This window comes from Myodes glareolus, chromosome 9 (genome assembly GCF_982192425.1).
Source record: "Myodes glareolus chromosome 9, mMyoGla1.1, whole genome shotgun sequence".
Taxonomy (NCBI): Eukaryota; Metazoa; Chordata; class Mammalia; order Rodentia; family Cricetidae; genus Myodes; species Myodes glareolus.
The window spans coordinates 26,575,643-26,600,493 of NC_142034.1; the positions used below are offsets into that span (position 1 = coordinate 26,575,643).

At 48.3% G+C, this 24,851-nt stretch overlaps 1 protein-coding gene and 1 long non-coding RNA gene across 4 annotated transcripts in view; one reads left to right on the forward strand and one right to left on the reverse strand.

Annotated features, from left to right (window-relative positions):
• The window catches only part of Ttll6 (tubulin tyrosine ligase like 6), a 40,495-nt gene extending 22,582 nt beyond the window's left edge, over positions 1 to 17,913 (reverse strand). The window contains exons 1-8 of one of the 3 annotated variants that reach the window (XM_087910055.1): positions 17,771 to 17,913; positions 8,648 to 8,872; positions 7,667 to 7,704; positions 6,936 to 7,054; positions 6,685 to 6,815; positions 2,992 to 3,148; positions 2,081 to 2,224; positions 1,439 to 1,524 (exon numbers count right to left, since the gene is read on the reverse strand). In XM_087910055.1, coding sequence (XP_087766181.1) covers positions 1,439 to 1,524; positions 2,081 to 2,224; positions 2,992 to 3,148; positions 6,685 to 6,815; positions 6,936 to 7,054; positions 7,667 to 7,704; positions 8,648 to 8,872; positions 17,771 to 17,886 — 1,016 coding nt within the window. In that variant the 5' untranslated portion in view covers positions 17,887 to 17,913. Of the gene's footprint in view, positions 1 to 1,438; positions 1,525 to 2,080; positions 2,225 to 2,991; positions 3,149 to 6,684; positions 6,816 to 6,935; positions 7,055 to 7,666; positions 8,577 to 8,647; positions 8,873 to 17,770 lie in introns of those variants that run through there. The other 2 variants (XM_087910056.1, XM_087910057.1) reach the window with 2 other exon arrangements.
• On the forward strand, positions 841 to 5,784 carry LOC148120801 (uncharacterized). Its single transcript, XR_015738761.1, has 2 exons — positions 841 to 1,177; positions 5,528 to 5,784. It is a non-coding gene; the product is annotated as an uncharacterized LOC148120801 (long non-coding RNA).
• Positions 17,914 to 24,851: the final 6,938 nt, after the last annotated feature.

The following is a 24,851-nucleotide window of genomic DNA, read 5'->3' on the forward strand; positions in this document are numbered from 1 at the left end:
AAGTGGGGGTGACTGGCAGGCCTGCCCGGCCAGGGGTGCTGAACACACATCAGTGCAGGAGGCACCATGGCACCCGCACTGGGTGGGAAGAAGTGACAGAGTTTCAGACATGGCGCTGGCATGATAAGGCACACCTGCAGTCTCAGCCCTTGAGGCAGGAGGATTGGGAATTTGAGGCTACCCTGGGCTTCAGAGTGCGTTCCAACCAGCCTTAGTTACATATCAAGGCTGGTCTCAAAAATACTTGGGGACCAGGAGGTGTTGATGGAGCACACCTTTAAACCCAGCACTCGGGAGGCAGAGGCAGGGGGATCTCTGTGAGTTCGAGGCCAGCCTGATCTACAAGAGCCAGTTCCAGGACAGGCTCAAAAGCTGCACCGAGAAAGCCTGTGTTGAAGAACAAACACACACACAAAACCACTTGGGGAAGTGAAAACGAGACGATCAGGAGGTAAAAGACACCACCTTAACCATAAGCAAATTTGAGGCCAGCTCTGGTACAACACACACAAGCATGCACACACGCACACACGCACACACACACACACACACACACACACACATATCCTCCTCCCAAGAAGGCTCTACCACTCATAGTCCATGTACTAAGATGCCCTATGCCTCCCTGCCCATGAGGTTGGCACAGTGAACAGAGCTGCTCAACCCAATTGTAGCACTCAGAGCTTAACCTCTCTGAGACTCAGTTTCCTCCTCTGTGAATTGGAGAGAAGACCTAATATCCCTCTACCCAAGTTCCTGAGTGCTCTGGTGTCACCCTGGCCAGCGTGGTGGTGAAAACCCAACAACGAACACACAGGCACCTGCACCGGCCTCCTGATGCTCCCTTGGCTTCCCCATCTCTGCCCAGCCAAGCTCATACGACTCAGTCTACCTTTCTCTCACACGCAAGCTGATGAGGCAATACCACGAGCAGAAAAGCTGCTTATGAGGGGAAGAAACCCAAACCCTCAGGAATCCCTTAATTTCCCCAATCTGAAGGCTGGCTAGTCAGGTGACTCCAGGGCATCATGACACATTGGTTGAGAATCTGTAATGGACCAACACCCCAGGGAACTACAGAGCGAGGGATCACAGCTGCCAAGTCCTTCTCACCGGGCAGCCTGGCAATCCCTAAAGGCTGTTGGTCTGGAAACGTCAAGAGGGCAACCGTAACAAGGTATGTTTCGAAGTGTGTATGTGTTCTGCCGGGGAAACCGTTTGGTTTATCTCCCTCCTCCCAGCCTCCCAGGGTTTACAGCATGGCCTCCTTTTAATGATTAACAGCCCAGAGCCCTGACATGAAATGAACTGTCTGTTCTGGGCTGAGAGGCAAAGCCGGCTTTGCCAGATCGTGTGACCCGAAGCGGAAATCCTGGCAGGGACTGAGTGGGTTTGAGAAGAGCCCTGGAAAGCCGAGTGAAGCGTCCATCCCTCCTACCTCTTGCTGCCAGAATGAGCGTCTTGAACGAAGTTGGAACTGTGCTTGTTAATGGAATAGTTCGTCAGGTGCATGCAAATCTCATCCTGGGGAAAGAGACACAAGACTGGGGGTCAGGCTGAAGCACAGGCCTCCTGTGTCCTCTCCACCCATTGTCCCCCCAACCCACCCCACCCCACCCCACTCCCATCATCCCTGAAGCCTAAAGGGATGGGGGGCAGGGAATTTATAGGCATATGTAAAGGGGCAGACAGGAGGTAAAAAGGGATATCCCATGGCCTCGAGTATAAGAGATTCCAACTCTGAGACTGAGGGAGGGAGAGGGAGATTGGAAGCCACCCATGGCCTTCTCGCCTCGAGCACCTCTGCATTGTAGTTCTGGTGTTGGTGTCAGGAAGGCCTGGCCATGCGTCCCACTTTCTAGCCGAGTGACCCCAGACAAGTGCCCTATACCCTGCAAGTTTGAATCTCATCTGTAAAACGGGGATAATAACCCCTTGGAGGGCTCCTGGGAGGACTAAATGAGACACCCATGGAACTTGGAACACAGTAAGTGTTCATCGGGTGTCTGCCAGCTCCGTGGTATCTGAGGATGCCCTCGTGCCAAGGGAAAAGGGAAGGCAGCCTGTCCCCTCAGCTCACCAGGTTGTCTGTGCTGGGGTGGGAGTAAGAGGTGGTGGCAAAGCGAGCCAGTCCTTCATTGTACACAAACACCCTGAGAGGGTCACAGGAGGTCACCAGCACGTAAACCCGCAAGTCAAACTTGAACCCGTCGATGATAAAGGGCTGGGTGAAAAGGAGAGAAGTCACACAAGCATCTGGAGGTGGCAGCCACAGGTAAAGGCGTCTAGCTCCCACCTCACTCTTGGAGCCAGCTCCAGCATTGCCTAGTGATGTAAAGTGCGGGCACGCCCAGTGTGGGGAGCAGGATAAAGAGGTTTGATCTCTCTGGGTCCTGACATCCGGGAGGTCACCAAACCACACTGCGCCTTGAGTTCCTGAGCTACGGGATGCTTAGAGTGCTTAGAGATGGCTGAGCAACTGAACAGAGCAGTTCAGAAATCCTTTCAAGACAGGACCCATGGTTTCCAGGGCAACATCACAGGTGCCTTCTCCAAGAGCTCTTTTCCCAAGGGGCTCCTGGACATTTTGTCTTGGGGAGGCCAGCGCCTCCTCCTTTCATTCACATTTCTAGAAGGAACCCTGTCTGCAGTGGGCTATATCACTGTGGTCTGGAACTTCCTCTGCCCGAGGCAGGGGGAAAAGCTGGTGACTATGAGCTCTTTCAGATGACTCCCCTCTCTCAAGTGAGGTGGGGACCCCCCCCACACCAAGCTTTCATCCACTTGAGCGGGAGGTCAGCCTGGAGAGGCTGCATCAGTGGTGGAGACTGCCCAGGCGAGCGAGGGACATCGTGACCCCAGAAGGCTTGGGTCTGAGCAAATCCAAGGCGCGAGGCAGACTCAGTTTCATCTCTGCCTTCCACTGCTTTCTGTCCCACAGAGCCCGAAGCTGCTGTGGGCAATAAATCTATAACGGCGGCGAGGAAGTACCTTTGAAATATAAAGCTGACAGATCATATCCTCCCCGGGCTTGATCTCTTTCACCGTCCGGGTGATGAATATGCCTCTCCCTTGGCAGCCCGAGTCCGGTTTGCAAATGTATGTTTTATTTTTTCTTGACCTGCTGTAAGTCTGCAAATCTCCCCAGCTGTCATAGCAGGGAGGGGACAAGACACACCGTTAGCTCGGGTGCAATGCGAAGGAAAACTATTTATCTTCTGTGTATGGGTGTTTTGTCTGCATGTCTGTCTGGGCACCGTGTCTGTGTGCCGGGTGCCTGAGGGGGCCAGAAGAGTGTGTTAGGTTCCCTGGGACTGAAGTCCCAGGCAACTGTGAGGCACCATATCCATGGATGCTGGGAATCGAACCTTGGTCCTCTGGAAGACCAGTAAGTGCTCTTAACTGCTGAGCCATTTCTCCCGCCTCAGGAGACTCTTTATGAAAACAGAAGAGAGAAGCTATGGATGGGTCAAAGCCCTGGTGTTGATAGACAGACACGCAGTAGTCCAGTTGTGGGAGACACCGAACTTCAAGGAAAACTGACATTGGCTTTGAACCCGGCCTACACCACATCCCAGCTGTATAACCCTTGACTGCTTTCGCTTCTTCATCTCCATCATCTCCGCCTTGTGAATAATGAGATGTCTCATGTGTTCCTCAGTTACATGACAGAAATTGGCCTGGGTGATGTGAGGTGTTCCGGGTAGCTTGACTTGGGCTTATGCATAGGAGATTTGGAGTTTTGCACCCGGCTTACAAAAGTGTGACTTGGACAAACATCTCTTTCTCCTGTCTGGCCTTCAGTGTCTCACTGTGATGCCTCCACTTAAGCCAGGAGGACAGGAAGGCAAATCACACCCTTGAATGTACTCTGAAGAAAGTGCTTAAGGCTGGAGATGTAGGTCCTCTGATGGAGTGCCTGCCTAGCATGCATGAAGCTCTGGGTTCAGTCTCCACAACCACATAGACTGGGTAGAATAGCACACATTTGTGATCCCAGCACTCACGCGGTGGAGGCAAGCAGCTCCAGAACCTCCTTATTTACATAGCAAATTCAAAGCCAGCCTAGGTTATATGATGCCTCAAAAAAAAAAAAAAACTGTACTCAGAAGAAAGAAAGAAACTAAATTAAGAGGTTGGAGAGATGGCTCAGTGGTTAAGAGCACTGCCTGCTCTTCCAAAGATCCTGAGTTCAATTCCCAGCAACCACATGGTGGTTCACAACTATCAGTAATGAGAGCTGGTGCCCTCTTCTGGCCTGCAAGCATATATGCAGGCAGAATACTGCATACATAAGTAAACAAACAAATAAATAAATCTTTAAAGGGGCTGGAGAGATGGCTCAGCGGTTAAGAGCACTGATTGCTCTACCAGAGGTCATGAGTTCAATTCCCAGCAACCACATGGTTGCTTACAATCATCACTAATAAGATCTGGTACCAACTTCTGGCCTGCAGGGACACATGCAGGCAGAATATTGTATAAATAATAAATAAACAAATCTTAAAAAAATAAAAAAAAACTAAATTAAAAGTGACATGGTCAGCCAGGTAGTAGAGTGGAGTTCACCTTTAATCCTAGCACATGGGAGGCAGAGGCAGGTGGATCTCTGTGAGTTTGGGGCCAGCCTGGTCTACAGAGTGAGTTCTAGGGCAGACAGGAATATACAAAGAAAACCTATCTCAAAACAAAACAAGACAACAACAACAACAAAGCAAGGATGTGTGAGGGGGCGGCGCTGGAGAGATGGCTCAGAGGTTAAGAGCACTGGCTGTTCTTCCAAAGGTTCTGAGTTCAATTCCCAGCAACCACATGGTGGCTCACAACTATCTATAAAGAGATCTGGTGCCTTCTTCTGGTGTGCAGGCACACATGCAGACAGAACAGAAAGTAAAGGAAGGAGGAAGAAAGGAGGGAGGGAGGGAGAGAGAGAAACAGAGAGAGAGAGAGAGAGAAGTATGGTGATATGGGGGTTGGGGAGATGACTCAGTGGTTAAGAGCACTGACTGTTCTTCCATGGGTCCCAGGTTCAATTTCCAGCACCCATATGGCAACTCACAACTGTTTGAAACTCCAAGATCTGACACCCTCACACAGACATACATACAGGCAAAACACCAATGTATATAAAATAAAAATAATGTTTTTTTAAGTGATATGGTGGTATGTACCTGTGCTTCCAACATTTAGGAGGTGAAACAGGCAGACTGAGAGTTTGGGCTAGCCTTGGCTATATACTGAGGTCTTTTTTCAAAAAACAAAGGTGGGCCGGGTGGTGGTGGTACATGCCTTTCATCCCAGCACTTAGGAGACAGAGGCAGGCAGATCTACAGCCTGGTCTACAGAGTGAGTTCCAAGACAGCAGCGGGACTGTTACATAGAGGAAACCCTGTCTCGAAAAACCAAAGGAAATAAAAAATAAATAAATAAAAATTAAATAAAGGTGGATGAAAAGGAAAGAAATCGAATTAATGGATTATATGGGTCTCAGTCTTGCCATGCACATGTTTTGTGCTTTATCTCAAAGGAATCATCCGTCCATTGAAGAAGTCAGCGAACTACAGTGTCCACAACTGTGAAATCTGGAGGGTCCTGCTGTCGGAATGGTAAACACGCTTCCTTTGAAGCTGATGACGCTGAGCCCAGAAGACTGTTCAGACACGTTAGAAGGAGTCTTCAAGCACCAGGGCTCTTAGCTTAGGGAAGACTGGTGACGAGGAGAGAGTGGGATCTTGTGCTCTGTGAATGCAATTCTTTTTAAAACATCTTAGATTTTTAAATGTTTATGTGTGAGTTTTGCCTCGAAGTATGTACATGCACCATGTGGATGCTGGGGCCGAAACCTGGGTCCTCTGCAAGAGCAACAAAAGCTCTTAGTTGCTGGCTCAACTCTCCAGTCCGTTTGAATGTCATTCTGAAGGTGACATTTCTTCACCGCCACCACCCCTTCACAAAACCTCATTGGACCCCGGGTCTTTTTTTGTTTTTTTCTTGCTACATAGGGAAGGATCTAGAGCAGGGTTCTCAACCTGTGGGTTGGGACCCCTTTGGGGGTTGAATGACCCTTTCACAGGGGTTACCTAAGACCAGAGGAAAACACAGATATTCACAATCTGATTCATAACCGTAGCAAAATCACAGTTATAAAGTAGCAACAAAAACAAGTTTATGGTTGGGGGGGTGGGAAATTGTATTAAAGTGCCGCAGCATTAGGAAGGTTAAGAACCACTGACCTAGAGAATTGCACATTCTGGGAGTGGATGTCTACTTTGGAAGGAAGGGTTGTCGGCTGCTCATGCCGTCAAATGGGACAGGCTAGGCAGCCTTCTTTGTTCCTGCTCTACGATCCAACCACAAACTCACTTTCTCCTGAGAAATTCAGAAACTGCACAAGGAAGCGGTTGGAATAAGTTCAAATCCAACAGCTTTCAAGGTCAGAACAAACTTTCATCCTCACTGTGGGTCCAACCTCCAGGGCACTCAGCCCCTAATTGCCATTTCATTTTACAGGCAGAGCCTGTGTTTTCTCAGCCTTGGACACACCCTTTACCTTTTTCTCTCCGAACAGTAGGAAGAAATATAGAAGGTCACATGGGAAGGGAGAGTGGCAGCCAGGGAATCAGGGCGAAGAAAGAACAATGGGACTCGGAGGAGAGATGGAAGTAGCAAGTAGTGGGGACTTACTCAGCGGGAAGACACCAGGTCCTAGGGAAGAAATGGAAGTCCTTGGGAAATAGCTTTAGCATACGACTCATATTCCGGGCCAGCAAATCCTTGCGACAGATCTCACTCATGCCAGGAAAATGATTGATTTTCTGCAAAGGAAGCCGGAATTCAAGAGCGGTTCTGGCTGCGTGGAAGCGGGGCTGCGGGAGGGCTGTGATCAAAATGGGGTCAGCTTTGGCTAGACGCCACCCATCCGGGGAGGAACGCACCTGGTAACTCTTCATTTCCATTACGCGCTCCAGCGACACTGAGTAGTCGGTCCAGTAGAGAGTCCAGTCATCATTGTCACCGGCCTCTCGAAGGCCATACTGCTGGGCAGCCCTGCGCACTGTGAAGGTGTTAAAGAAAGAAAGGTCTACGGGTCCCAGAAGCAGGAATGAGCTCCATGTGGGGATATCTCGTTTCCATGCGCTCCCAGACTGAGTATTGCAACAAGAGAGCTGACTCCTTGGGACCGGAAGCCATCTTGCCTCGTGGGCAGGGCAATGAAAGAGTGTAAAGAATAGAAATATCCCGGGCTATAAGGGATGGATGTCAGGCCTAACCTGGTTTCCCTTTCCCAGGAAGCAGGCCTCTGGCTTGCCTCCAAACACTAAACCCTGAATGTAAAGCAATCCTTAACCATAATCTAGAGCCAGGCTTAATCAGTGAGATAAATTGGTGGGGAGAAAACACAATGAGTCTCGGGCTAGCCTGAGCTACTTAGTGAAACCCTGCCACAAATACATATGTATATAAATTAAGACTATAGGTGGTGCACGCCACTGTGGCCCAAACCTGCGACTCTTAGAACGAGATTTCCCAGTTTCCTCTAACAGTCTGTGGAGCCAGGAGAGCCAAGGATTTGAGGCCCTGTTTTTTCACCCTTGGGGAACACACAGGAGTGACCCATTCCCACCCTTCCGTCCCCATCCTGGATCCCTTGAACACAGATGCTCACCGCTGTCATACCGGCAGTTGGATAGATTGATCACCAATCATCTGGAAAAGAGAAAAAGGCAAACAGCAAGACAGATTCCCTGACCAGAACACACATGCCTCTGCTGCCACACCGAGCCCGCAGGGCCTGCCCACCCCATCACTAAGGATGGGGGTGCGAAGCGGTGCCGGGTGGCAGGAACCGTGGAGTTGTAGTTCCATTACAACTTATCTATTCTGTTATTATTTGTATATGCTTATACATTCTGTTACTTTCTATACATTACAGTTAGGGTTGATTTTGCTTTGGGCTTCATGTTAACATCATTGCCCCCACCCCCTTTTTAATTTTGTCAGCAATGGAATTTGAACCCAGGCCCTCCCACCCAAAAGGTAAACAGTCTTTAACTCTAAGCTACATTCCCGGGGCCCCTATGCTTTAACACCGTCAGCCCAACAGGGACAGGGATTTTAAAAATCACACATTTTGGCTAAAATATTGTCTCCTCTCCCCACTAAGGGAAGCTATTTAAAAAGCAAACAAGCTCTCGGCAAGGCACAGCCGAGTGTGAACCCAGAACCAGACCGCACAGGCTGCAGCCGGGGCTGGAAGTCACCGTGGTCCTGTTACCTGGGAAGTATGTCAAATTCCCAGGACCTGCGCACGCCCGCGCTGGCGCTTACACACCTTCAGTCAGGAGCTCCCTCCCCACCCAGTCTTTAAAAAGCACTTACACACAAATAGTGCGAACACTGGAACAAGGTGTGACTCCAGGTTATACACGCTATTATGAGAGTCCATAAAAAGAACACTGAGTGTGGCTTCTTTTATGTCAACTGAAAACAGTGTGGTCTTGACAAGCCAAGCCCGTGGGGTCTCCTCCTCCTCTCAGCCGCCAGGGCTCTCTTCCCTCCGGTCCTTCCTGTCCTCTTCAACACCGATCCCGTCCCCATCTCCCCCTCCCCCCGCCCCCACCCTGCCTCCTCGTTTTCCGATACTAACCTTTTTCTCTTCCTCTTCTTCTTGCCATGCTGCTGGGCATTCTGAAGCCTCTTTTGTGTGTTCTCTCTCACAAAAGCCAGGGTGACAAATTCTTTCAGCTCTTCTAGATCGTCTGTAGAACTACTACTTTCCTCCTCCTCTTGGCTCCCTTCCTCACTTTCCGAAGTCAGGCACTGTGGCATCTTCCTAGCCCTGGAGGAGGCTCTGGGGAAACACCAGCCCTCCCTGGAGAGAGGGCAGAGCGAACAGAAGTTGCGTGGTTCCACCTGCAGGGGGCCCTCCTCCCTTGCTCATCTGGGCGATGAACCAGGGTTCCCAAACAACGGACAGAAATTTAAAAGAAAAAAAAAAATGCAGCCCTCTCCAGCTAAGCTCTTGGTGCACGCTAATTCCACCTTTGCCAAGGGCTCTGACCTCGGGGACTCACTTAGCCAACCGCGGCCTTGGTTTTGGCCGTCTGGGGTTTTCGGAGAGAGTCTGAGCCGCTCCGCACGATACTACCTGGTAAACAAGCTTATTATTAAAGCGTACCTCTGGAGACAGCCTCAGAACTAAGCCCCAACGGTACTGAGTCCCGAGGGTGTACTGGAGGCGGGCTGAGTCTGTTAACCGTTGCCAGGCTACATTCAATCTTCCACACAGCAAGATGCAGGCATGAATTAGGGCACATAGGTGGTTGCGAATCCATGGATGTGGGTACGGAGCTGGAATGGAACTCAGGGCTTCTGGAGAACTATTACCTGCTCTGAACTGCTAAGACATCTCTCCAGCCCCCGAATATATATTAAAATATATCCAGTGTTCAGCCTCCACAGCTCTTTAGGAATGCACTTAGTCCATCCTCTACCTAAGCCAGGTCTTTGGGCCCCATTCAGATCACACCCTCACAGGTAAGGCTCCTATGGCCATAAACTACTCCCATTTCCTCTCTTCTTCCCCCCACCACCCTCATCACCCCAGCCCCTCTCCTTTGATGGCCACAGGCCTTTTGCTCCTTGCTACCTGTTCTAGTCACACACTTGCTACCTGTTCTATTCTTTGGATTAAAAAGGGAAAAAAGATTATTATCATTCAGATTATTATTGCAATCATGTTAAAGAAGACCTTAAAAATGAGAGGGCAGCTGGGTGATGGCGGCACACGTCCTTAAACCCAGCACTCGTGAGGCAGAGGTAGGCAGATGTCTGTGAGTTCGAAGCCAGCCTGGTCTACGGAGTCAGTTTCAGGATAGTCAGGGCTACACAGAGAAACCCTGTCTTAGAAAACAAACAAACAAAAACAACCAACAAAAAAAGGAGGGTAGACACCACCTGTGGCTTGCCTACTCTAACAAAGCAACTTTGCCTTGGCTATGAATTCTCTCTAATTCTTAAATTCTAATTGTAATTATTCTGACACTATATTAACTACTTTTTTAAACTTTATTTAGCTTTTATTTCATGCGCATTGGTATAATGATGTCAGATTCTTTTGAACTGGAGTTACAGACAGATGCGATCTGCCATGTGGGTGCTGGGAATTGAACCCAGGTCCTCTGGAGGAGCAGTCAGTGCTCTTCACCACTGAGCCATCTCACCAGCCCCTATATTAACTATTTTTATGGCTTCTTTCTGCCCATTTAATGTCAAACCATAAAGGCAAAGGTCCATTTATGCTGACAGAATTTGCGTGTCTCTTTAGACGTGAGTCTGGATTCAAACCCAGGTAGTCAGGCTTTTGGTGAAGCACACTTACTGCTGAGTCATCTTAATGGCCAGCATATTCCTGGCTTTTAATGGCTATGAAACATTCTGTAGAAGGAATGTGCCTAAAGGAAACCAACCCTTTTTGTATTATTGGACAAATAAGTTGCTTCCAATTTTGCTGTTATCTAAATATCCTAAAACACTGTCAAGCTGGGGTTTGGTTACTACAGAATCTGAGGCAGGAGGATCCCTGAACCCCATCTCCTAAAGAAGAAAAACAAAAAAAAACATTTTCATGTACAGAGGGTCTTTCACTTCTTTGGGGATTGTTTTGTCTCTTGTTTGTCTGTTTGTTTGAGACAGAATCTCACTATGTAGCCCAGGCTGGCTTGCAACTCACGGCAATTCTCCTTTCTCGTTCCCCCCAAAGGCTGAAGTTACAGGTGTGGTACCCCCACACCCAGCTTTTGAAGTTGATTCTTCTTTTTTCTTTTTGGTTTTTCGAGACAGGGTTTCCCTAGCTTTGGAGCCAGTCCTGGAACTAACTCTTGCAGACCAGGCTGACCTTGAACTCACAGAGATCCGCCTGCCTCTGCCTCCTGAGTGAGTGCTGGGATTAAAGGCGTGAGCCACCACCCGCCTGCCCGGCTGAAATTGATTCTTGAGCCTGCAATTCCTAGCACTTGGCAGGTGGCTGCAGGAGGGTCAGGAGTTCAAAATCATCCTCAGTGAAGTTATTAGAGGCCAGCCTGGACAATGAGACTCTGTCTTCAAAACAAAAGACAATATTCAGGGATTAAATGGCTCAGAAGGTTATGTAGCTTCTGGTTTTGTGTGTGTGTGTATGTGTTTACCATATTACATCCCAAGGGAATTTTAACAATTTCAGCTGACTATCTTCAGCAATAGGCAATTATAGCAGTCTCACCAGGGCCACTGGGTCTCCTGGGAATCATCTCCCTTTTCCATCCAAACTCGCTAACTCTAGACAACACTGCAAGCCCACAGCCATGTCTTTGACACCATGGCACCCTTTCACTTTGCCTGAACCCACCCTGGTGGTGACAGGTAGGGCTCTAACTATGAAGGCTACCTAGGAATAATTTCCCAATGACCCGCCACGTGACATATTGCTGTGACTTTGCCAAGGATTTTTAAATACATCTTCTGAGTAAATGCTCACCACCATCCCTGGGAAGGAGGACAGACCTGGCCAAGGGCTGTGCTTTTTCCTTCACTCTTGGAAAACACGGTTGCCCTCAGGACAAACGACAGAGAAAACCTCGGTTGGTCACATGAGTCAATGTCCCGAGTGAACTTGGCAACGTTCAAGAAAACAGGGGAACATCCAGTCTTGGCCTTGGGCTGCTCCCTTCCTCACAGGTAAACGGCCAGTTCCACTCCCCAGGCCTTCAACAATGCGCCTCTTTACCAAGCCCTTGTGCAGGAGCGGCTCGTTTACCTAAAGGTTAATGTTAACTTGGGGGAAAACTGACCCCAAATTTGAACTCTGGAATTGTGGGTTGTTGTTGCCTTTTTTAGGACCTTGCCTCAAAGAACAGAACATGAGGGTGTTCAAAACAAATAAATAAATAAAAAGCAGTTGTGGGGCTGCAAACCATGAATTCTAGACTAGAGGGGCTTTTTTAAGTGATGGGGCCCCGTGACAAACGCACACAGTCAAACTCTGTTTGCTCTTGTGTGGCAGAGCCCCAGCACACAGAACAGGAGACCAAACCCATGCACTTTTAGAGGGATGGGTCATCACGGCCTTCCTGCCTCCATCTGGCCTGGCCTGTACTCTAGGCTACACACAAGAGCCACCTAGGGGGAACCTGAGACAGGAGCAAAATGGCAAGCAACAGTCCTGCTACATGCAAATGCCCTTTCTTTCCTCATGTAAATTAGCTTGGTCCCTCTCTTCAGATTTATTTATTTATTTACATATTCATATATTATGTATGCAGTGTTCTGTGTGCACACCAGAAGAGGGCACCAGATCTCATTATAGATGGCTGTATGCCACCATGTGGCTGCTGAGAATTGAACTCGGGACGTCTGGAAGAGCAGCCAGTGCTTTTAACCTCGGAGCTGTCTCTCCAGTCCTCATTTATTTTCATTTTATGTGAATGCGTGTTTTGCTTGCGTCTGTTTGGGCAACACATCTGTGCAGTGCCTGTAAAGGCCAGAGGAGGGCAGCAGATTCTCTGGAACTGAAGTTACAAATAACTGTTAGCTGCCAGGCAGATGCTGGGAACCAAACGCAGGTCCAGTATGCCTAGCCCGTGGTGATTGTTGTTTCCTGGCTCAGATTCTCAAGAGTTAGGATTACAGATGTGAGCCACCATGCCCCCTTCCCTTGCTTTCTCTCCCCTTAGATTCTACAACCTGTTTCATGTCCAAGCCTGAATCCTTCTGCCTTCTCTCCAAACGCTCCTGAAAGAACATCTTTTGCGGACTTTCACCCCAAATCTAGCCTGCAGAAGCATCCTCCTGACTCATAGGAGAGTTTGACTATTGCTACAGTTGCTCAGTTAGGAGTACTTTCCAAGAAGTAGAAAATGCACATTTTTATTAAAAACACAGATTCCTATTTCTCTTGTCAAAGTAGGTCTACATTCCTTCATGCCAACAATTACGAGCAGCCGAGTGACTCCTTAATATTTCTTTCACATTTCTGTAGTGTCTATGACACAGAAACCATGCGGCAAGTAGCTCTGTTTATAGCAGCTCTCTCTGGTCTGCGCATGTGTGGGGTGTGTGTGTGTGTGTGTGTGGGGTGTGTGTGTGTGTGTGTGTGCATATTCATGCAGGTGCATCTGCCCATGCATGCATGTGTAGAGGGCAGAGGTCAATGTCTTCCATTGCTCACCACTCATTTTTTTGAGGCAGGATTTCTCACTCAACCTGCAGCCTGCCATTTTGGTTCAACTGGCTGGCCAGGGAGCCCGAGATCTGCCTGTGGCTGCCCTGCCCTTGCTGGGATCAGAGAGACACTGGGGACTCGGGTCCTCATGGTCACCCGGCCTCCAAGTACTGGGTTTACAAACTTGCACTACCACACTTAGTTATCTTTTTATGTGCATGTACAGGTGTGTGTGCATGTGTGCGTGCGTGTGCACATGCCATGGCAAGCTGTGGAGGTCAAAGAACAACTTTATTGAAAACAGTTCTTTCCTTCAGCCATGTGGATCTCAGGGATTAAACCTGGGTCACCAGGTCCTTTTGCCTTCCGAGTCACCACCCACCCATTCCTCTGTTTCTTGACCAAGGGTGAGTGTATCCATTTTCTCATAAGGCCTAGAACTCTATGTAGCAGTAGACAGCCTTCAGTTCAAAGCCCCTGCCTCAGCCTCCTGAGTGCTGGGATCCTAAACTGAGTCATCATGCCTGACCTGATTTTCTCACTGTTACTACAGGCCTGACCACATCACAGATGAACTTACTAGTTTTGTTCCTGCATGGTACTAGCCTGTCAGCAGGGGGTCTGTTTGCTTTGTTTCCTTTTGTAGGACTGGGGATTGAGCCCAAACCTCACACAGGATGGTGGGTGAGCATTCTGCTCCTGAACCCTACTTTCCTTTTTTTTTTTTTTCCAGGCTGCTCTGACTTAGAATCAAAGCTGCTTCACTCAGGGCTGAATAAAAAAACATTCATCTTTGTTATATGGGGATTGAACCAGGGCCCTTAAAAAGCTAGGTACATGGTCTACCATTAATCCATACCCCACTAGCCGCCTCAATCATTTTAATTTTCTGATATCAGAAAAATAAATTAGAATTGACCCAGCTAAACCCAGGCTGGACTCAAGCTCGCTAAGCAACCAAGAATGACCTTTAATTTTTTCCTTTTTCTTTTTTTTCCAAGACAAGGTTTCTCTGTGTAGTCCTAGCTTTCCTGGAACTTGATCTATAGGCCAGGCTGGCCTTGAACTCACTGAAATCCACCTGCCTCTGCCTCCCAAATGCTGGAATTAAGGTGTGAGCCACCACACCCAGTTTATGGAACACCGAGGATCAAACCCAAGAATGGTTTAAAAAAAAAAACCAAAAACCAAAAACCATGTTCTAAGAGCTCAAGGAATTCCTCAGTGCTAAGGGAGGGAGAGACCTTGAAGAAAGTCTACCACCCACTTACTCTGGGAACAGCTTTCTCTCAGGCAAAAGCCTGCACACATTGATGCGTGCCTGGATTAGGGGAGGGGAACTGATCATAGCTAAGAGACCAAGTCCTGAAAGCCAGGACAAAATTCCAGCCCCCATCCCATTGTTTTTCTTTTAGCGTAGACAGCAGGCAGACAAAATAAACCAAGACCCTTGGAGAGCTTGGGAGAGAAGGTTAAACTCAGGCACTGTGGTGTGTGCCTACAACCCAAGTGTGTGGGAGACTGATAAAGGATCACCAGGAGTTCCAGGCCAGCCTGGGTTAGAAGCAAAAAGCCTGTATATAAACGTGTGTGTGTGTGTGTGTGTGTGTGTGTGTGTGTGTGTGTTAAGCAAGATGATATACAACTTTAATCGCAACACTTGGGAAGCAGAGGCAGTCAGAGTTCTGTGAATTCAAGGCCAGCCTGGTCTACATTGTAAGTTGCAGGCCAACCAGAAATACATAGTGAGACCCTACCTCAAAAGCTTAACAAGTGGGGTGGTGGGGGTGCACGCCTTTAATCCCACCACTTGGGAGGCAGAGACAGGCAGATCTCTGTGAGTTCTAGGCCAGACTGGTCTACAAAGTGAGTACCAGTACAGGCTCCAAAGGTACACAGAGAAACCCTGTCTCTAAAACCCAAAAAACAAAAGCAAACAGCCCCCCAAACAGAAGACCAAAAGACACTAATGACTCCTCCTCCCATGTTAGCGCGGGTTTGATCTTGAGACCTTCCAAACCAAGACTAACCAATCGAATCTAGACAGACAGCCTGGCAGTGCCGTCTGTTGGCCACCAGGGGGAAGCAATGAGTACTGCCATGGCCCGAGCAAACGTTCTGCAAGTTGTTTGGGAGAACAGTTGGTAACTAGGTTATTTTTCTTTTATTTACTTATTTCTTTTTCTTTCTTTCTCTTTTTTTTTTTTGAGGGAAAGTTTGTGTTTGTTTTTTTGCGTTTTGTTTTTGTTGTTGCTTTGTGCGGTAGGGTCTCCTGTAACCCAGGCTGGCTGGCCTTGAGGCTTTTGTGTTCACTTCTGAGGGACTGTAAATGCTTTCTACTCTCCGTCCCCTGGCACCGGTCCAAAGGGTGGAAAACTTTTTAGGCTTTCTTTTGCAAGACTGAACGAATACCAGAGTCCCCTCCACAGCAGGAAAGGATGGTTGGAGGGCTCATTAACAAGAACGCTGTGGGGCGCTATCTCAGCAGTCAGCTCAGCTCTTTCAACTCCGAGTCTCACAGGCTATACTTTTGAGTCGCAGGAACAAATACAGAGTCAAAGGCTTTCCTGTATTGTCTGCCCATGACTTCCTTCTCCTTCCTCAACAATAGACTCTCCTTCATCAACCCCTTCCCGTCCTTTCCCTACTGGCAGCATCCTTATGAAGGTCTCCAGTGGAACCATTGGGAAAATATCCAGTGTATAAAAGAAAAAAAAGTGGCAGTGAGCTCTCCGGATCTAGTTTTGGTTTAGCCTTCTGAATAAACAGAGCACAAACAGCTGAGTTATTATTTCCTTTTTCCTTTATGTGTATGTGGGTGGGCGGGTTTCAAGACAGGGTTTCCCTGCATAACAGTCTTGGCTGCCCTGGAACTCACTCTGCAGACCAGGCTGGCCTTGAACTCACAGAGACCCCCCTGCTTCTGCCTCCTGAATGCTGGGATTAAAGTTGTATGCTACCACCGCCTGGCCAGAGTTATCATTTCCTTATTCATTCTCATCTTCTCTGTGAATACAGGAGCACCAGGAGGATAGAAACGTCACACCTAGAGGTACAGTGGCTCCTCTGTGTAAGCCCAGGACTCAGGAGGCTGAGGCAGCAAGAGGGCTAGGGAGAGCTGGGCCTACGTGACAAGCTCCAGGTTAGCTTAAGAAACGAAACATAGGAAGACTCTCAGAAAGGAGCCAGAGGAGGACCTAGTGATTTAATTAGATCTATCCAGGCATTCCAGCTAGCGCCAAGAATAATAGGCCAGGCCAGACTTACTGAGGACAATAATATTCTTGCCCACTCAGATGTCACCTTTTACTCTGCTAGAAACGGTAAATTTGTGATATTAGAAGATGCAATTTTCTTTCTTTCATACATTTGTTTGCTTTTAAGATGTAGTTTTCAGGGCTAGAGAGATGGCTCAACAGCTAAGAACACTGGCTGCTCTTCCAGAGGACCCAGGTTCAATATCCAGCATCCACATGGTGGCTCACAACTGTCTGCAACTCCAGTTCTAGGGATCTGACACCCTCACACCAATGCACATAAAATAAAACTAAATTATTATTTTTAAAAATGCAGTTTTCAGGCCAGGGTCATGGCCAGCCATTTTCTCCATGACACTCAGGAGAATATTAGCCAAGACAAACCTGGGTCCACATACCATCTCTGTTTGCTTTTCCTTTTCATAGGGTTTCCCTACACAGCCTAGGGTGACCCCAGTTTGTAGTTCTCTCGCCTCAGCATCCCACGAGGCTGAGATGGCGGATGAGTGACAGCCATGCCTTGCACTCTCTTGCTTTCTACAGTGGTGACCCTGGGTAATGGCCTCTTTATACCTCACTATCCTCCTAAATAAATGGACACTACTCATCTCGTTCTAAAGACCCAGCTAGTATTTTTACTGTTCTTCAAGCAGTGCGTGGCTCAAAATAAGTACCATATTGTCAGGTGAGGATGTGGGGAAGGGGTTCAGTGTTGAAGCACCTGTCCAAGTCCCTGGATTCAATCCCCAGTACCCCAAAATGATGATAGAACTGGTACAAACTCTAAATAAAACTGTTGGAGCTCCTGGCACATAATAGTAATTAATGAACATTTAGTTCCCTTTCATTCTCAAATGTAAAGGATATCTTTCCCTGGGGCTCAACTTCTAGATGGCTTTCTCGAGGGTAGAAGATTATTCAGGACGGGTCGATGTAGACATAGGGTTGTTCCAGGCATGAAAAATAAACGAACAAAATTGTCTTTCTGTAAGGACTCTTCGGACAAAGGAAGAAAAATGATAACGGACCCGGGGGGAGGGAAGATGTCCCAGAGATGATTGGTAGCTAAGGGCCTGCCCCCAGGTGGCCTTTGGTTTGAAAAATCGGGAAGAGAAGAGAGTACTAGCGCCTAGCACCAGGGACAGAGAAGTGATGAACTACGTCCAGAACCTACGGTTCTTGAGGGTGAGAAGCTGGCATCGTGGAACGCCACCGAGAAAGTCAGAGGGGTGGCCCTGGGTAGAGCCAGTATTTAGGGAGACGGCACCAGGAGGCGGCGATTTAGGGCCAGCACCCGGTTTCCGAGCTTTCTTACCCGCGATTGCTACTGCCCCGGCTCTCCCCGGCTGGACGACTCTGATCTCTCGTAACCACCCTAGCTGACCCACACCTCATCGGTGCAAGGATCCAGGTTCCCTTTGGCTGCCACATGGTCGGTACGGTGACCCCCAACCCGCGCCCCTCCTAACCTCGAGTCCGCCCGGCCCCCATATTTGCATATAGGGCCTCCCAGGGTTTCGATTGGCCCCTGCAGCAGGCGGCCATGCCTCCTCCGTTGGAAATCTGATTAACCGTTGCGGCGCCCGCTGAGGGTAGCGCCTAGGTTGTCCCTGGAGACGCGGAGGACGCTCTGACTGGCCCCGCCCCGTCCGCGTCCCCGGCAGGCGTGCCAGTGGGTTCGGGCGTTGTGGGGACCCCTGCACAGATGCAGGTGGAACGTCGCAGTCCAAAGCAGCTGCTCTTCAGGTCGACTGGAAGAGAGGCTTGTTTTGCGTTTAGATTCTCTAGAGAAGGTACTTATTCCAGATTAGAAGCTGGATGCTCGGCGAGAGAGCCGTGGATTGAAGGGGCGAACTCAGTAGTTTATCAGACATATTTGTAACTGTAGGGGCTTCAGGCTCTCCGAGGGTTAACTTTTTTCACAGTAAAATGAGTATTGCAAAGCTATAATGAGCCGCTCGGACATTTTGAATCATGATGTCCCCTCCAGAATTTGAATGGGTTTGCCCTGAACTGACACGTAAAAAATCTGCCCACACCGACTGAAGAGTCAGTGAGACTTAAGGAGGAAGGAGGGTAGGGATCTCATTTGATTGTATTTATAGTGGGGAACCTCGGTAGTGACTGGATTCCTCCTGTTTTGACCTCTACTGCCCACCTGCCAAATTGCCTGCAAAGGGGTTGATCCACGGCTTTGAACAGGCTAGGCAAGCCCTCTGCCAATCAACTGAGCTACAGTTCCACCTTCCTCTTCATTCTTCTTCTTCTTTTTTTATTGGTGCTTGACTTGATGTCGCTGAAATGTGGCCATTCCTTTGATAAAGGTTTAGACTCGAGAAATAAGACAGTGAACGATCCGTACTGCTGAGAACTTTTGCAAGCCACTTGAGAGGAAACACAGGCAAGAGAAACACAGAAACATTATCTGCAAGCATTAAGGGAAGTGGCAGGAGCCACGTGTCTGATGGAGAGACTGTCCAGATTAATCCAGGGTTGTTGCAGAATATTCCTTTACCCTGTGCGACGATGTGTCACGGTGATTGATTTAATAAAGAGCTGAATGGTCAATAGCTAGGCAGGAAGAAATTAGGCCGGACTTCTGGGGACAAAGAGGCTCAGAGGAAGAAGAGAGGCGCAGTCACCGGCCAATAATCAGTCTCCGTGTTCCTCTTTGGAAGCGGGCAGTACAGGGAAAGACTTGCTACAGGTCTCAGCAGCTTTACTGAGAACAGTGTGCCCTGGAGTTATGCAGTAATGGGTAAATGCAGGTGAAGGGGGGAAGGGGACAGCACCAAGACATCTGTGGTGGCACGAATCTGTAATCAGTCATTCCAGGCTACAAATAAACTCCTGTCAAAAACAAAACAATGAAACCCGAGGCCAAGAGGCACTGAAGGCTCACCTCCCTGTCCCATGTTGACCTCATCCGCTTTGCACTGGCTCTGGCCTTACCCATGGGTGTCATGTGTTGGTCACTAAGAGGCCCAGCTTCCTTCTCCTAACTCCCTTCCATAACCATACACAGGACAATTACCAAATGTGAGTGTATTTCTGTCCCCAAAAGCTTCTTTCTCATTGCCCAGAGAAGAAAGGTTCCGAGCACTTAAGTTTAGTAAGTCAGGGACAGCAACAAAACCCCCACCAACATAGTCTAAAACCATTTTAGAGTGAAAGCAGTCGAAACACACTGGACTGGATTGGAATCTCTTTTGTTTTTGGTTTTCAAGATAGAGGTTATCTGTAGATTATCTCTAGCTTTGGAGCGTGTCCTGCAACTCACTCTGTAGACCAGGCGGGCCTCATACTCACAGAGATCCACCTGTCTCTGCCTCCCAAGTGCTGGGATTAAAGGCGTGCACTGCCACCACCTCAGAATTTCTCCTTATCTGAATAAAGCATTCACCATAAAGATAGTTTAGCCCTGAGGACAATGGCAGCCTGAGTCCTGTTTACATTCACCCTGGAATAAATAGAGGAATCAAGGTAGAATCAAGAGCCATCTGCTCTTCCAGAAACCTCCATACCATCCACACCCCACCTGCCTTCTCTCTTCCCCGCCTCCTCTCTGGTGCCCTAAGGGCCCAAGTGACCGCCACCCGCCACCCACTAGCCAGTCACCCAGCAGCTGCTTCAGCCCTATCACCCTCCCTACCCCTCCCCCATCATCTTTTTACTTTCCCAGTATTTCACCAATCTGTTCTACTGGGCTGAGGTTTCAGTTTCCCTGCATCCCACCCCCACCCCGTCCCTCTGGAGCCATATTGTGATGGAAATGAAGGAGAGGAACTGGACAGAAGAGCAAAGATTTATGGTTTGCAGAGGATCTCCATAAAACCTCTGACAGCCAGTTATTTATGAAAGAATAGACTGCAATGGGAACTAATAGGCTGATGTCTTGCAAGGCTGTCCTTTCAGGGGTGATGATAGGAACAAGCAAAGTGAGCGTTAGAGCCACCCCAATAGTGACCAAAGCAGGCTCCAACAGTCAGGCACACCTGCAGGCCCAAGCGCAACAGCCGAGAAGTCCTGTGTGCTAGCTGTGTTTTCCAGAGACTGGGAAACCAGCTGGGTGCAGTGAGTCGGAAGGCTAGCAACCTGGAGGCTGAAGCAATTTGGAGAGTGAAGCGGAACTGGGAACCCGATAGCCTGGATTACATGGAATTGGGACCACCTGGATTACAAGAAAATTCTATCTCCGCGTAGGTGACAAAGGAAGACCCTGACTCAAAAACAAAAACATAAAACCCAAAACAGAGCCCAGGTGGTTTTTATATACCTCTATTCCCAGCACTCAGAAGTGTCTCAGCACTGGAGAAGTGTTGAAAGTTTGAGGCCACACCTTGGGCTGCATAGGGAGTTCTAGGCCAGCCTGAATCACAGAGTGAGACTCTGCCTCAAAGAATAGGTTTATCCATTACACTCCCAGATGGTTCCCCGTGATTTCCCCAAACGTGGGAAATTTGACAGCATGGAGTGGGAGATGGCGTGGCATGCACCCTTTCCCCCGAAGAACAAAGTAAAAATACATTAGTAAATAAATAAATAAAGCAGGAAATGGGAACTGAAAGAAGAGAGGGGAGTGGAAAGGGAGATGAAGGAGGATGATGATAGGAGCTCTGGAGAAGTAGCTCAATTGGCAGAGTGCTTCCCTAGCAAGCTCCAAGTCCTGGGTTCTATTCTCCGTCACCCCTTAAAGAGAGTGTTGTGGTACAGGCACTCAGTAAGGAGAGGCAGGGGAATCAGAAATTCAACATCATCTTCAGCTATGTCGTTAGTTCAAGGCCTGCCTGGATACTGAGACCCTGTCTCTCTCGGGACAAAGAGACAAAGAAGTGCCTCTTTGAGTAAGGAGCGGTTTTTAGGCCTAGGTGTGAGAAATTGAAGCAGAGTGTTGAGAGTCTCCCCAGCTGTTAAAATATTTGAATGGGGTCCCCACCTGAACACTGCAAATAAGCAACAAGTGTGTGAGTGTGTGTGTGTGTGTGTGTGTGTGTGAGAGAGAGAGAGAGAGAGAGAACAGCCTGTTATTTTCACTGTTGCTTTTGTTCCTAAGGTACACACCCGACTCTGACTTAGTAAAATAGTGAAGCAACAAAGAACCTCGGAAGTTTCATTTGCTCAGCAACTGACATGCAGTCTCTTCCCAGGATCAGGATCCTTTCAAGTTGTTAATTACCCAAAAAAAAAAAATCTTTATTCTGATCCCCAAATCAGAGTCCATCCCGACAACGTTTTCTTCCTGAGATGGTTGAAATAAAGCCAAAGACAGATTCAGGGTAGAGAGTGGGGAAGAGGCAGGGGTACTGAGGAGGTGAAACTTTGCATACCACCGATGTATTTTTCTTCAAGGCTATAATTCCCGTGAGGATGTTGTAGAAACATATACAACTGGGCGGGGACAATATCTCAGTCCATTAAATCCTCGTAGCACACACATAAATTCAGACTCCTAACCCCTATGTTAGAAAGTCAGGCATGGTAGTGTGTATGTGCCTATAATTCTACTATGGGAGAGGTAGAGACAGGAGGATCGCTGGAGCTTGCTGGGTAGTTAGTCTTGCCTGACTGATGAGCTTCAGATTCAGAAACGGACCCTACCTCAGCGAATAAGGTGGAAACCATGGACAGTAGTGATGATGTGGGTTGCCTCCTCACAGAGAGATTTGCCCCACTTGGTCCTGACCTCTTACATATGCGTTATGTTTCTGTTGCTGAGATAAAACATCATGACTGAGGAAATTAGGAGGAGAAAGGGTTATTTGATCTCACAGTTATTGAAAGAGGACCCTTGACAGCAGAGTAGAGGCAGCAGGCACAGCGGCTGGAGGAACAGCCAAGGGCGCACATCTTGTACCACAGCAAGAAGCAGAGGGAACAAGCTAGCACGGGTGTGAGGTTTTAAACTCTCAAAGCCTGCTGTAGGTAGACTTTATGGCCACCAGTTCACAAATAACTGATACAGAGACTTAATATAATTTAGAAATGCTTGCCAGGCGGTGGTGGCGCACACTTTTCATTCAACACCTGGGAGGCAGAGGCAGGCAGATCTGTTACACAGGGAAAGCCCGTCTCAAAAAACCAAAAATTAAAAAAAAAAAGAAAGGAAAAAGAAAAAAAAATGTGTGCAATCAGACAATTAGGATTTTAGGATTCTTGCTAAGTCATAAGAATTCTTTTTGTTCCTTTTTGTTTTTCGAGACAGGGTTTCTCTGTAGCTTTGGAGCCTGTCCTGGAACTAACTCTTGTAGACCAGGCTGGCCTGGAACTCACAGAGATCCACCTGCCTCTGCCTCCTGAGTGCTGGGATTAAAGGCTTGCACCACCACCCAGCCCGGCACGAATTCTTAAAGATACATCCCTCTAACTTACTTTATGATGAGGAAGAGAAGGCCTAGGAAAGTGAGATGACCATCGACGGCCTGAGTCCCCCGTACAGCCCACCCTTCCACTCGCCCTCACTTAGAATGCAATGAAGCAGAAACAGAAACCACGGTCTCTCCCAAGTTCCCGAGTTCCACCACATCTGGGGGCTGAAAGGCAGTGGCCCTGGGAATGGCTCTGCACAATGAGCTCCCAGCCTTCATCTTCTTGTCCTCCTCCTCATATACCTAACAGGGAAAGAGCTTTTCACGTCTGCTTTTCAGACATCCTTCCTTGGGGTGGAAGTCTCCCTGAAACCAAGGAACGTGTTCTATAAAAGCACCTGCACCACAAGGGAGATCGTTGGCAGATTCCTTTATTTTTTTGTTTGACTTTCCTGAGACGGGGCCTTGCTGTCTACTCCGTGATGGCCTCACACTTAGGGCAGTCGTAGGCCTCCCAAGTACTGCTGTTATAAGCATGAGCTACAAGCCCAGCACCCCCTTTTTTCCCCCAGCACTGGGAATAGAACCCAAAGCCTCAGCAAAGCTAGGAAACCACTGTACTGAAGGAGCAGAACAAACTCCATTTTGAGAAAGAACTCCATTTTAGACAGGACCTAACTGGGGGTGGGGGTGGAGATGGTGAGTTCAGCCCAGCAAAGTCATAAACATTCCCAAAGAACTGTGCCTGCCCTGATCAAAGTGACCTACCAGGGTGTCGAAGCAACATCTGTTTACATCGGCTTGCTTCGTCCTTGTAAGTACCTGATGAACTGCTGCTTTGAAATTCCCTTATACCCCAATCAATGAATTCAAAAGATGTATACTTTTACCCAATTCCAAAACACCAAGGCTGATACCACCCCACCTTGCTGGTTTTCCCTTTAAAATCAATCCCTTTGCCCTGAAGCCTCGGGGCCCATCTCCCCCACCCTCTGTGATGGTGTGTTGGATTGAGGTTAATCCTACTTGTAATCAATAAACCCCAGTGTGTTTGCCTTGGATACTGACTCTGTGGTGGTCTTGTTTGGAGGGGGTCCCGTGATGCGGCCATAACAGATCACTGATCACATCCCCGGGCCAGATATAGTCCATGAGCCCTTCTGTGTGCCGCGGGACACATACAACCGCCTACTACATGGGCTAAAATACCTCTGTGATGCTGCCTTGTTATATTTTTGTCAAAGTGCTTTGAGCATCCATTTCTCAATAATACTTACAAGTGATGGAGTAAGGCAGGGTGTTTCATATTATTTCATGTAGCCCAGGCTGGCCTCAAAGTTGCTATGTAGCTGAGGTTACCTCTTTTTATCCTCTTCCCTCAAACTTCTATGTCCTGGGGTAACTGGCATGACCCATGACATCTCCGATTTATTTAATGAAATTTTTGATTATCCCAAGTTTTAAAGCTAGCAGTTTATAAAATAGCATGTTTGGCCTATGTGTAGATTAGAAACCAGTGACATCGGCTGGGCGTGGTGGCATATGCTTGTAGTCCCAACACTCAGAGGCAAAGGCAGGTGAATCTCTGTGAGTTCAAGGCCAGCCTGGTCTACCAAGAGAGTTCCAGGACAACCAGGGCTACACAGAGAAACCTGTCTCGAAAAACCAAACCAAGCAAGCAAGCAAACAAAACCCCAGTGATATCACAGTGGAATCAGCAGACTCTTCTTCCCTCTGATCATTCATTCAGTCTGACTTTCTCAGACCCGGGCTCGGAAACAATCTATACCCTGGGAACCCTGTGTAATTCCAGAGACAGGAATCTAAATGTTGGAGAAAAGTCCCTCTTTTCCCAATGAATTGAAAGTCCAAAAAGCCCGAGTCATTTCCAATGGGAAGGGCCAGGCTGGGCAGGACTAAAGGTAGAGAGAAGGTCGCAATTGTTATTAATGCTAACTAGTATTAGCAAGGATGCTCCCATACTGGCCTCCTGCTCCTCCTCCTTCCAGTTGTCCACATGTGGTTCACCCAGACGCAGTCATCTGTCCTACACAAGACAATGGCCCCTTACCTCTGTCTATTTCAATTTAA